Source organism: Scardinius erythrophthalmus (genome assembly GCF_964197995.2).
Source record: "Scardinius erythrophthalmus genome assembly, chromosome: 24".
In the NCBI taxonomy this organism is placed as follows: Eukaryota; Metazoa; Chordata; class Actinopteri; order Cypriniformes; family Leuciscidae; genus Scardinius; species Scardinius erythrophthalmus.
The window spans coordinates 27,175,385-27,188,900 of NC_138244.1; the positions used below are offsets into that span (position 1 = coordinate 27,175,385).

Genomic DNA, 13,516 nt, shown 5'->3' on the forward strand with positions numbered 1-13,516 from the left:
CTTTCTGCCTGAGCTCCACACGGAGCTATCAAAGTCGTGGAACGCTCCTTTCTCCGCTAGGCTCCGCTCTTCAGTCTCTTCGGCTCTCTCCCAGGTGGACGGGGCCGTCGAGAAGAGATATGCTAACATCCCCTCCGTAGAGGAGGCTGTTGCAACGCACCTTTGCCCGCCGTCTGCCAGATGGCGCTCAAAGTCTGCCTTGCCGTCTAAAGCCTGCAGGACCACTTCAGCTCTCGCCGGCCGCGCTTTCGCCGCCTCCGGCCAAGCTGCGTCTGCCCTGCACTCGATGGCCGTGCTTCAGATCCTACAAGCCGACCTCCTCCGCAAGCTGGACGAGAAGGGCTCGGATCACACTGCCTTAACGGATTTGCGCAGCGCTATGGACCTTTCGCTCCGCGCTACCAAGACCGCTGCACAAGCCATCGGCAGATCTATGGCCGCGCTCACCGTCATCAACAGACACCTTTGGTTGACGCTGGCGGATATGAGTGAGTCAGAACGCGCTGTGTTCCTCAATGCCCCGCTCTCGCCGACTGGCCTCTTCGGCCCTGCGGTCAGCGGAATTGTGGATCGCTTCTCTGAAGTGCAGAAGGCGTCGCAGGCTATGAACCTCTTCCTGCCCCGCCGCTCGGGCCCAGCTGCAAGCCGCTCTCAAACTCAGCCTCCTGCACGCAGCTCTACACAGTGCTCGTCTCGGCCTCCTCCTCCTTCGCAGCGACGTCAGGGCAGCCGCCCTAGGTCGCGCTCGACCAGCCGTCACAGACCTCCGCCCCCCCGGGAACCGCGGCCCAAGATAGCGTTGAAGCTCGAGCCCGCGAAGTCCTCCTAGCACCTGTAAGGAGGAAAAGATGGCTGAGTCCCGCCGCGGGAATTCGGGTTTTCCGGCTCTGGCAGAAGGTGTCATAGGTGTAGAAAATGTGCCCACTCCCATGTGCTCACCACTACACACAAACACGGTCCCCATGGTAACGCGCTCAGGGCGCACTCTCATAAAGCGGACACACGCCGCTCGAGTACTAAGTGTAGTAAATGTGCCCACAACTCTGTGCTCACACCTACCCGCTGCTCGCTCTGCCACTCAGTTACCTCGGGTTACAGACCTTCTAAAGCTCCCAAACACTGGCCGTGTTATAAGTGTAAACTGCGCCCGCTCACGAGCACGCGCACCCACTTTCAGACACGATAACCCCCACGCCGCTCTCGCGCCAGGGGTGTTCAGCAGCAAAACGCGCTCCATCCATAGGGATCGAGCCATCATATGCTGTACAGCCAGTCAGCACTGTTTACCAGCCCCCGTATTCGAGCACCGGCGGCGCGCGCAGTGATACAGGTCTCTGATACAGGTTCCCCATCCCGTGCAGCGCGGCGATCTGAACCCAGAGACCATTCGACCCCTAGCTATGCATGCACAAGCATGGGAAGCTATTCAAGGCGCGTCAGAATGGGTGCTGAATACTATAAAACACGGCTATTCGCTTCAATTCGCTCGTTGCCCCCCGCGCTTTCTAGCGCAGACGGAGACGAAAGTGAGTTTCTCTCATATTGCGTAAGTTGCTTACGCTACGGGAACCCCTTGTCAACGGCGTGCGCGCCGAGCATCCATTGCATGAGTCCCAGGGGAGCCCGGGGAACACAACATGCGGGAACAGGCGGCCAGCAACGCAGGCCAGCACATGTAATAAGCACTTCATAGGAATACAGAGTGGCTCTGCTGGTCTATGTATAACGTGTGGGGAAAGGCGGCCAGCAGTGCGGGCCAGCACAGTACATAAGCATATCATATGGAGAATGAAGAGCGGCTCCGCCGGTCTATGTATAGAGAGTATCAACCCTTAGCGCAGCTGTGTGGAGAATAGGTGGCCAGCAACGCGTGCACAGGCGCATAGCGGGGAAAATACAGAGCGGTTCCGCCGGTCTGTGTATAGAGAATCTCACCCCTTAGTGCAGCTCACCAGAAGCAGTACATGAGAGTAGTCTGCACATGAACAAATGGGCAGAACGTAAGTATCACTCATACTGATAAAAGTTTATAGACCGATCTCAAATCTTCCTTTCATAGGCAAGATCATTGAAAAAGTTGTCTTCAATCAGCTTAACAAATTCTTGAGCTCGAATGGATACTTTGACAATTTTCAATCTGGTTTCCGACCGCACCACAGCACAGAGACAGCGCTCATAAAGATAATAAACGATATTCGCTTAAATACTGATTCAGGCAGATTATCAGTGCTGGTACTACTCGACCTCAGTGCTGCATTTGACACTGTCGATCATAACATACTTCTTGACAGGCTGGAAAACTGGGTGGGGCTTTCTGGGATAGTCCTAAAATGGTTCAGGTCATACTTAGATGGGAGAGGTTATTATGTGAGTATAGGAGATCATAAGTCTGAGTGGACATCCATGACATGCGGAGTCCCTCAAGGCTCAATTATTGCGCCACTCCTATTCAACCTGTATATGCTCCCAATGAGCCAGATAATGAGAAAGAACCAAATTGCTTACCACAGCTATGCAGACGACACACAGATCTTCTCAGCCCTATCGCCTACCGATTACAGCCCCATTGACTCCCTGTGCCAATGCATCGATGAAGTCAACAGTTGGATGTGTCAAAACTTTCTTCAGTTAAACAAAGACAAAACTGAAGTCATTGCGTTTGGAAACAAAGATGAAGTTCTCAAGGTGACCGCATACCTTCACTCTAGGGGTCAAACAACTAAACATCAAGTCAGGAATCTTGGTGTGACACTAGAGTCAGACCTTAGTATCAGTAGTCATGTCAAAGCAATAACTAAATCAGCATACTATCATCTGAAAAATATTGCAAGAATGAAATGCTTTGTTTCCAGGCAAGACTTAGAGAAACTTGTTCATGCTTTCATCTCTAGCAGGGTGGATTATTGTAATGGACTCCTCACTGGCCTTCCCAAAAAGAGCAGAACCAGAAAATATGAACATATCACACCAGTCCTCAGGTCTTTACACTGGCTCCCAGTTAAATTTAGGATTGATTTTAAAGTATTATTACTGGTATATAAATCATTCAATGGCCTAGGACCTCAATACATTGCAGATATGATACTCTAAGATACTCTAAGCATGGCGAGTCTGCTTTAAGCTATTATGCCAGCCGCAGCTGGAACCAGCTTCCAGAGGAGATCAGACGTGCTCCTACAATAGTCACTTTCAAATCCAGACTCAAAACACTTCTGTTTAGCTGTGCATTTAATGAATGAGCACTGTGCCAATGTTCGTCCAAATGTTTGTACTGTACTGTATTTTATTTTATATTTTTCTAAACTGTTTTAATTATTCTTATTTCTTTTTATTATTTTAATGTCTTCTATGTAAAGCACTTTGAATTGCCATTGTGTATGAAATGTGCTATATAAATAAACTTGCCTTGCCTTTATAGAACATGATGGGGCAGACGGGAGGCCTATAAATATTGGCAATAATTAAATGTTTATTTACATGAAAGATAATATTTGTAAAAATACTTTCAAAGTTAACTGGATCAACTTCAGGTGTAATCCATTCAGAGACAAGATTTACATCAACATATGTGACCACCCCACCTCCTCTGGACAATCTATCGGCTCTGTACAGTACATAATCATTCATTTCAATATCACTGTCAGAAATGGTATTATTTAGCCAGGTTTCTGAGATAGTAATAATGTTGGGTTTGTACTGAGCAACCCAGGCTCTAAGAACATCAATTTTTAAAGCAAGGCTCCTAATATTAATGTGAATGACCTTTAGACCTTTAATGGATTCCATTGAAAATGAGAAGAGAAGAAGAACATGTCAAAGTACCATACTGAAAAGTGTGGAAGAGGAGGGTGTAAAAAGCCGCAATAGAAAAAAATAAATAAAATAAAAATAAACACTTTTTACATTATACTAATCATTAATCAGTTCATAATAGTTCAACAATAAAGGCATCAGTTAAATTAATAACTAGACAAATTATGAGCATGGGTAGGATTAGTCGTGTGGGGTGCGTGCGTATTACACGCAATAAAGTGCGTATAAATTAATAGGCTAAAACTAATTTCCGCCTATAAATTGCACGATAAACACAATGCGTGCAATAGAGACACATTTCCATGAGATCAGTAGCAGAATTAAATCAAACAGCAAAGCACAGAACTGCAACGCACAATGACGAAAAAAAAACAGAAAGGAGTGATGCTGCATAGTCTCTGGCTTCATCAGCTGAGGAGAACATTTTCCTACCTCCCTCCTTCGCATTGATGGAAAGTCTTGAAGGAAACAGTAGCGCAGGCTTAAGTCCAAGTTTATAGAGGTCTGACATAACTTCACGATACTTTGATCGCTGTTCCATTACTTCAGGAGTGAAGTCCTCGTAGATCACGATAGGTGTCCCATGGTACTGAAGCCTTCCTCTTCTAGCTCTGGCTTCACGTATAATAGTCACTTTCTGCTGGTGCCTTAGAAGACGTATAATAACTGGCCAAGGTCGCTGACCTGGGCTCGGTTTAGCAAAGAGAGCACAGTGAGCCATGTCGCAATCCGGCAGAGAACCCAGAACATCTTCACTGAACACTTCCTTCAGAATCCTGAGAAGAAGGAAGTGGGCTGAAACCCTCAATGGATTCAGGTAGGCCGAGTAGCCTAACATTACGGTGTCTACCAGGTGCCTCTATGCTCTGAAGTGGTCAGTGTTCTCCAGCTGGTGCTCAGACAAAAACTTTGAACCCAGGTCATGCGAGGTATCAGTGGTACTCTCCTTCCTACAAGAGTTGCTGGACGCGGGCCGTTCCCCGTCCATGCTCAAAGTATATGTGGTGGCCATTGCAGCTCATCATGCTCCGGTGGCTGGCCAATCGGGAGCCAGGAGGATGAACTCCTCCAGACCTCCGTCTGTGCCACCATGGGACCCCTCCACGGTCCTTGGGGCCCTGAAGAGACCACCATTTGAACCGCTCCAGTCGGTTGATCTTAAACCTCTCTCGCTAAAGGCTGCTCTCCTGCTGGCACTGGCATCTATCAAGCGAGTGGGGGATCTGCAGGCGCTCTCGGTGAGCCCCTCCTGTTTGGAGTTTGGAATTGGTGACTCTAAGTCACCCTCAAACCCAGACATGGCTATGTACCCAAAGTGCTCTCAACACCGTTTAGAGCACAGGTTATCACATTGTATAGTAATGTTACTACATGGCAAGTTTGTCGCTTCAGTCGATTTGAACCTGCTATAATGGCGAATTCGGGCTCTAATGTAGTCTTAGCCACGCCCATTTTGGCGCGTGCGCCAATGAGCTAGCAGCGCGCCGACACACGTCAGAGACCGCCAAATTGGGCGTGGCTAAAACTATATTAGAGCCCAAATTAGACAGTATAGCAGATTTATCTCCTTCAACGACACACTTCACGCCGCAGTTGCCGCAGCACAGCCAATGAGTGAGCAAGACGCTCACTGTGCTAGCTGTGCAGCTGCAAATGCATTTTACATTTTAGGCTTCAGTATTATCGAGGAAAAGGAGTTTTCCCAATGCGTATAGCTACGCAATACTCTGAGGTTACGATAGTAACCGAGTACGATTTCTCTCAACATGAGGACAGGAGAGCTATCAGTCAATACATTGGAAAACAAATAACTTGCGTTAAGTGCTTGAAAGAGGAACTCTGATTGTTACGGCTTTCCATTAAAGGAACACTCCACCGTTTTTTGAAATAGGGCTTATTCACATTCTTTCCTACATTTAGATAGGTGGGTAAATGCATTTTTGTCTCAGTGCATGCATTGTTTTAGCTTGACAGGGTCGGCGCTAGCTTAGCTTAGCACAATGAATGGAGTCCTTCGTTGCCAGCTAACATGTCCTGAGTAAAAGTGATCAAAAAACAAAACAAAAAGACACGTAATTACTTCTTGCGGCCTGCGTATTCACAACGAGTACAAATAGCGATGCAGATTAACACTAGGTGATTTCCTAGGCAGATATTGACTTGGGACTATTTTAGGGGGAAACACAGGCGAAGCACTGCTACTTAGGCGAAGCACTGATACTTGGGCGCAGAGATATCTCGCAACAAATCCCACGACTTCCGTCAACATACCGGCGTGAATAGTAGCTGCCTGGCTATTTTGGCTATTGGGGGAATATGCCGACTGAAATAGAGTGTCGGTGCTGTGGCGAATGGGACTAGTTGCTGCCATCGATGACCAGGCTCAACGCGTCAGATCAAGATGAGCGTGCCCGCAGTTGTGTCACAGCTACCGAGGATTTCGCGGCGCTGATCCATCCGGCAGTACTCGATTTTTTTTTTTTTCCGGTGTGATAAAGTGGACCAAATGGACCAAATGGACAGCTGTCCACAGAGTAAGTGATTATTTTAAACATGACACATGTATAGTAAACTGCTTGTAGCCTTCTCCTCTCTAGTAGTTATACTAAAACTCCTGAGTCAAAAGAACCAGGCTAACTCGGTGAGAGAAATATAGCTAACTTAGCCCTCAGTCATTTCATTTTACAGGTAACGATAACAGCGATTTTTATTTTAGTTTGGTTGTTCATGCTAAACAGGTTGAATTCAACAAGAGGTTATACTAGAGGAGACTAACACGATTTGAACCGTAGTCTATATACAGCTTCTCAGCATCTATCTTACAACCGAATAAAGACACAGATTAACATAAGGAAGAGTAATAAAAGACAACTTACATGTGCACTTTGTTCTGCCTGTGCTTTGAAAATAGATGGGATGGGACGGCCGTATGTTTCAGACGTAGTAGCCTACCGTCTTTCTGGACCCATATTCCATTTTTTCAAAGTAACGTTAACTTAGTCCTCCGATGCAAAATGCTCTTCGCAAACACGATACCGTTTGATTTTGTAGAGAGGCGTTGAAGTACAGATCTCCAGAGCAGCTAACTTAGCCATTTATTTCTCAGTTCCACATTCGATGGAATTCTGTGAAACATTACATTCGTGTATGTCCTTTGCTTGTTCTCACAACCTTTTGTAGCTGTAACTTCGCAAAATAAACAATCCAAAAGCGAAGACACTCGGTGCAGGTCACACTTGTTGTTCTTCTTCTTCTGTGTTTTGACTCGTTTCATGCCGGTATGTTGACGGAAGTCGTGGGATTTCATGTGTTGTGTGATATCTCTGCGCCCAAGTAGTGCTTCGCCTAAGTAGCAGTGCTTTGCCTGTGCTTCCCCCTAACGCCTGGTTCACACCGGACGCCGAAGCGACGCGTAAGCGGCGCGGAACGGAGGCCGCTTCCTTTCGGCGCCCATGTTAACCTATGGTGGCGTTCACACCAGACGCGGAGCGCCGCGGCCGGCCCGCGCCGTGAAGCGCCAGTTTCGGCGTCTGGTCTATTTTTTGCGCGAGCCGCGAGTGATCCGCGTCAATTCCGGCAGGAAGTCACACCAAGAAACACGAGACAATCCGGTCAATTGTCAAAATATAAGCAATTTTCAAAAATTAAAATACCGCGAGTGACAAATGCGATCATATTTGTGTATCTAAACAGACTAGAAAGATGAAAACAAACAAAGAAAAAACACAACAAAATAGATTTAATAAATTTGAAGAGAGGATGTATATTTCAACGGTATATCTACACTACTACTGTCTACCATACTCTCTCTCTGGCTGCGTGTGTGTCTCGACAACGGATTAATAAAAGAAGTGTACAAACTTCTTGGTTACAGAAACATGGTGTATTCATTTTATGAGGTTATTTACTTACCCATGATGTAAAAAATATCTCTGAATAAACAACAACTGAGCAGAAGCGCTTGTCGAGAATACGCGTCTGGTGTGAACAGGCAGGCGCCGGACCGCGCGTGATTTTCCGTTCCGCGCCGCTTCGGCGTCCGGTGTGAACCAGGCGTAATATAGTCCCAAGTCAATATCTGCCTAGGAAATCACCTAGTGTTAATCTGCATCGCTATTTGCACTCGTTGTGAATACGCAGGTCACAAGAAGGAATTACGTGTTTGTTTGTTTTTTGTTTGTTTTTTTATCACTTTTACTCAGGACATGCTAGCTGGCAACAAAGGATTCCATTCATTGTGCTAAGCTAAGGCCGACCCTGTCAAACTAAAACAATGCATGCACTGAGACAAAAATGCATTTACCCACCAATCTAAATGTATGAAAGAATGTGAATAAGCCCTATTTCAAAAAACTGTGGAGTGTTCCTTTAAGAATGAGTGAGTGAGCATGTTACCTGTGCAAACATAGTCCATGCATAAAGATGTTGATGCAAATAAAGATGTTGTTTATCTTTATTTTGTTCCAATGAATAAGCATTGCCTCTTATCCATTTCCTATGGCTTCTCATTTCTTCATGGTCATAATTGGGCACAACAGCAACCTCAGAATTTACATATTAAGCAATGACTATAACTTATAGAGCAATCCTTTGCATTAAAAAAAGATATAAGAATCAGAAGTAATTGATTTTTGCTATGATAATCATTTTATTATCTTGCACTGTACATGTATTGTGGATTTTTCTGTCCAGTCCACATAATAAACTCTTAAAGCAAATTAAACATTTTGCAAAGATAAAACCTTACTTTATTTTTATTTTTAATAAATGACAGACAGAAAGAGATGGATTAGGGTTATGAAACATGCTCAAATGTCCTCAAAAAGCTTTAGACAGTGTTGTCAGTGTAAATTTTAACAGAGTCATCGAAATTATCATAGAATTATATATATATATATATATATAAAAAATAAACTCTTTATCTGAAAAGATGGGTGGCTCTTAAAAGAGCCTTTGGGGTAGTTGAAGTCAGGCACGCCTCACTTTGAGCTGGTGTATTTGGTGACGGCCTTTGTGCCCTCGGACACGGCGTGTTTGGCCAGCTCTCCGGGCAGCAGCAGACGCACGGCGGTCTGGATCTCTCTAGAAGTGATGGTGGAGCGCTTGTTGTAGTGCGCGAGGCGAGACGACTCACCGGCGATGCGCTCGAAGATGTCGTTGACGAAAGAGTTCATGATGCCCATCGCCTTAGAGGAGATGCCGGTGTCAGGGTGAACCTGCTTCAGGACTTTGTACACATAGATAGCATAGCTCTCCTTCCTGGACTTTCTGCGCTTCTTTCCTCCCTTACCGGCGGTCTTGGTGACGGCCTTCTTTGAGCCCTTCTTAGGCGCGGACTTTGCTGGTTCAGGCATGATGATGCGAGATCAAGAGACTGACAAAGTAATGTTCCCTCTTGTGTGACACAGAGGTATTTATTCACTGCCCTATGCTAATTTTCAAAGCGATACGGGAATTCTCTGATTGTCTGTTTTCATAGGCCAAACCCATAAACTCGTACTTCATTGGACAACTTCAAGCATCACGAGGGCCAATCACAGGAGGAAGAATAATAGTCCCGCCCACCACTACCAAAGTTTCCTTTGTTTCGTTTCCCGGTCTTTTATTCAATATTTTTGAGAAAATAAGCGGTTCTAATACTGTGCATCATCGAGTAATTTTAAAACCCCTTATAAATCCACTGAGTGAGTAAAAAAGAAAAAAAAAACGGTGTAGGCCTACTTATGAAACTATTGTTGAGATGTTTAAATGACAGAAAAAAAGCAAATATAAGCTCATTTGACAATTTGTGTAACATTTTATACATCCTCTCTTCTGCTAACTGTAGTATTATTTTGATCTAATCGCTTTTTTGTTAATTTCGTAAAATAAAACTCGTTCAAATGATTAACATGTTCAACACAAACAAATGTTTTAATTTGTAGGTGTTATCTGATAAATAACATGTTGACACGATTTATTACTGTGAAGCGTTGTTTGGTGGAATTCATCCTGTATTCAGTTAACGAAACATTTTATACTTTATTCTATGGTTGGCATGGTCAACACATTGCTTCTTTGTGTGTCAGGGTGTGTGGCTCTTAAAAGAGCCGTTGGGTTTGTGTGGTTTCTCCTGGTTTCAGGCGTTTATCCGCCAAAGCCGTACAGGGTGCGTCCCTGTCTCTTCAGCGCGTACACAACATCCATGGCGGTGACGGTCTTTCTCTTGGCGTGCTCGGTGTAGGTGACGGCATCGCGGATCACGTTCTCCAGAAACACCTTCAACACTCCGCGGGTCTCCTCGTAGATCAGACCGGAGATGCGCTTGACGCCGCCGCGGCGAGCCAGACGACGAATGGCGGGTTTGGTGATTCCCTGGATGTTATCGCGCAAAACTTTGCGGTGACGCTTAGCGCCTCCTTTCCCGAGTCCTTTACCGCCTTTGCCTCTTCCAGACATGTTTCACTTTGACTACTTTCCGTCGATCAATGAAAGACAACAGAGAGATGCTCTGAGTGTTACAAGGAAGCCTTATACATTCGCTTACAGGACCTGACAGAAACCATGCAGCGCCGTGTCACATGACACACACCTCCCTCAAACTATAGCTAGGGCATGTGATTTAATCCCAACCCTGACCTTTGTTTCGTATAAAAAATTGTGAAATGTATTTCACACAGATCATATATTTTACAGTAGTAACTGGTTTATAATGAAAAGTGATTTTCAACAAACTCACCAAAGTGAATGATTTAATGACGATTGTTGAATTGATGATGAATTAATGACGATTGTTATTAGCAGCTTATTGCTTACTTTACTGAATAATATACTACTTTCCGCAAAGTCTGAATGTCCAGCACCAATGAAACACAGAACATTTGAACCAAGTCATATGAACATAGCTTATAACCCGCATTGACCTCGGACACTTGGTTTGATACCGTTTAAACTTTATGATATATCATAATCATATTTTGCCAGTTATTTATATCTTTTGCTACGTGTGTCAGTGGAAAATATCAGTTTACACTTTCAAACATTCCTTTTGCCATTAATTGCTATAATCCAGTGAGATGTTTGTAAAACAGCCGGTATGATCTGATCTCACCATCATCAAGTCTGTGATTACATGAAGAAACTGACTAAATATTTAATTTAATTGTATCAATCAATAAATTTCACTAGAAACAAACTTTGTTGTATTATTTTAATTTAATACTGTGAAGCTGCTTTGATACAATCTGTATTGTGAAAAGCGCTATACAAATATACTTGACTTAAATTCTGAAATTCTCTTAAAACATTGATTGATTCTTTAAAAAATTGATTCTTAAAACTGAATTCAGCTCAAGTAATTGCATGGATTTCACGCTATTGTTGCAGTTGATATTTAATGTTGTCTTTATATATTTCCGTCTTAAAGCATGACTTTTCAAATATTAGGAAATGATGGGCACTACTTTGGAGTTTTCTCTGAAAGCCTATCTCCTTATTTCCCTCCAGCTCACACTACATCTCAACCAAAAGCCTAAATCAACCACACCATGTGTTACAGGACAGAAAACGTCCAAAACACATGGCCAGCAAACTACAGCCAAGGTTTTTTATATTATTTATTTGCCATTTTCTAATGAAGGAACTCCCAATAATCAGACACATGAAATTGGCCGTGAAAAGGATACTTCCGTGTTCAGGGGCCCCGTGGAAGAGCTTATTTTCATCAAAATGGATGAGGACAACAGGGAAATGGCCCTCCGAAATCTCACGGAACAGTTGAAAGATTTCAAAGAGCCCTTTACATTTCCTTTTCATTTAGAGAAGACATAGAGTCTTTTTTTATAAGAATGCAATGAAACAATGGGACTGAAAAGTAAACTGTTCTTTTCAAGAGTGTTAAGTTGATAAATGTCCTATTTATTCTTATTCTTATTATTATTATTATTATTATTATTATTATTATAATATAGCCTATTGCAATTGTACTTATTTACTTAGGCCCATCGCTCCTCCTGGAGCAGAGGCCATCGACAACAATTCTCCAGCGGGCACGGTCTTGGGCTGTCTTTTCTATTTGAGTCCAGGTGATACCACTCCTCTTCAGCTCTGTCTCAGTGTCTCACCTCCAGCTGTTCTTGGGCTGTCCTCTCTTTCTTCTTCCTTGAGGGTTCCAAGTGAGGGACTGGCATGTCACATTACTCATTGATTTGCGTAATGTGTGTCCAATCCAGCCCCACTTTCTCCTCCCTATCTACTGGGTGATGGCTTTCTTGATTGGCTCTTTGCCAGAGCTCCTCATTGTTGGTACGGTCAGGCCACCAGATCTTGAATATGCACCTTAGGCATCCATTGGTGAAAGTCTGGATCTTCTGCAGTGTGCGCTTGGTCATTCTCCATGTCTCCGACCCATATAGGAGAACAGACTTCACGTTGGAGTTGAAAATCCTCGTTTTGGTTGCTTCTCCTATTACAATTGAACTTGTGTATAATTCTGTCAGGACAGCCTAGCATGGATAAGAGCAGAGAGCATGAATGAATGCAGATATCATTAATTCAAGAATTTAAAGTACAACATGATCTGAGAATTTATTCTGATTCAGGGGGAATCAGAATGCCATACAGACTGGACGAGATGAGGAGCCGGGGATGGAGGAAATAATTCGCTCCTGAGAAACGCGATAGCTGCTGATAATGCTGAAGGAGCGTATACAGTGATAGGTGTCGTATTACTATAGGTAGACGTGGATCAGCTGAGAGTCACTGGTGAGAGCTTGACTAACGTGACCTACCAGAACTGACTTAATTTTTTGTTCTATTATTGTTTGTTGAAATGTCTTGGAAACATTACAATAAGGTTTAATTTGTTTACATTAGTTAATGCATTAAAAATAAATGAATTAACAATGAACAATATATTTTATTAGCCTTTGTTAATGAAAATGTTTCATGTTAGTTCAGTGTATTAATGTTAACACATAAACATTTTAATCTTAAAATGTATTAGTAAATGTTGAGATTAACTAAGATTAATAAATGTTGTATAAGTATTGCCCATTGTTAGTTCATGTTTCTTCATATTCACCCAACATTTTAATTATGTCATCATTTACTCACCCTCAAGTTGTTCTGACTAAACATGTATGAATTTCTTTCTTCTGTTGAACACAAAACAAGATATTTATAATAATGTCGGTAACCAAACAGTTGCTGGTCCATAGTTCCATAGTATGAAAAAAGTCAATGGGACCATAAACGGTTTGATAATATTTTTATTTCAAAAATCTATGTATGTGTGTGTGTGTGTGTGTGTGTGTGTGTGTGTGTGTGTGTGTGTGTGTGTGTGTGTAATGAAGAAGATCATACAGATTTAGTCAAAACTACTTGAGGGTGAGTAAATGTAAATAATAATGAATATTGGAAATTTAATATTTATTTAGAATTTAAAATTAAAAAAAGTTTTGGCATCAAAAACGTTTTTAAGCAAATTTGGCATCAAATATCCATACTGTCTTTAAGTATTGGTTACAAAATTAACATGAAGTGAATGTTATCTCATAATAGCCTACAATAATAAAAAAAAAATCATAAAAAAAGAGAGAAAAAAAGCTGTTTCATTAGTTAACTGCATTGTTTAAATTGAATATCAATAAATAATCAGATCATGTATTTTTAGTCTAAGACCATCTCTAAACCATAAAGAGCTATGGCTTGCCTTCACTTCCTT

The 13,516-nt window shown here is 43.0% G+C and overlaps 2 protein-coding genes across 2 annotated transcripts; both read right to left on the minus strand.

Moving 5' to 3' along the window:
• Positions 1-8,592: 8,592 nt before the first annotated feature.
• LOC308684756 (histone H2B) lies at positions 8,593-9,170 on the minus strand. The gene has a single exon (XM_081356024.1). It carries the CDS (start codon positions 9,165-9,167, stop codon positions 8,793-8,795), a length of 375 nt encoding a protein of 124 aa, XP_081212150.1. The 5' UTR covers positions 9,168-9,170; the 3' UTR covers positions 8,593-8,792.
• A 715-nt stretch (positions 9,171-9,885) lies between these two features.
• On the minus strand, positions 9,886-10,251 carry LOC308684760 (histone H4; the record flags this gene model as incomplete). The annotated part of the gene is made up of 1 exon (XM_081356028.1): positions 9,886-10,251. One exon carries the CDS (start codon positions 10,249-10,251, stop codon positions 9,940-9,942), a length of 312 nt encoding a protein of 103 aa, XP_081212154.1. The 3' UTR covers positions 9,886-9,939.
• Between the last annotated feature and the right edge of the window lie 3,265 nt (positions 10,252-13,516).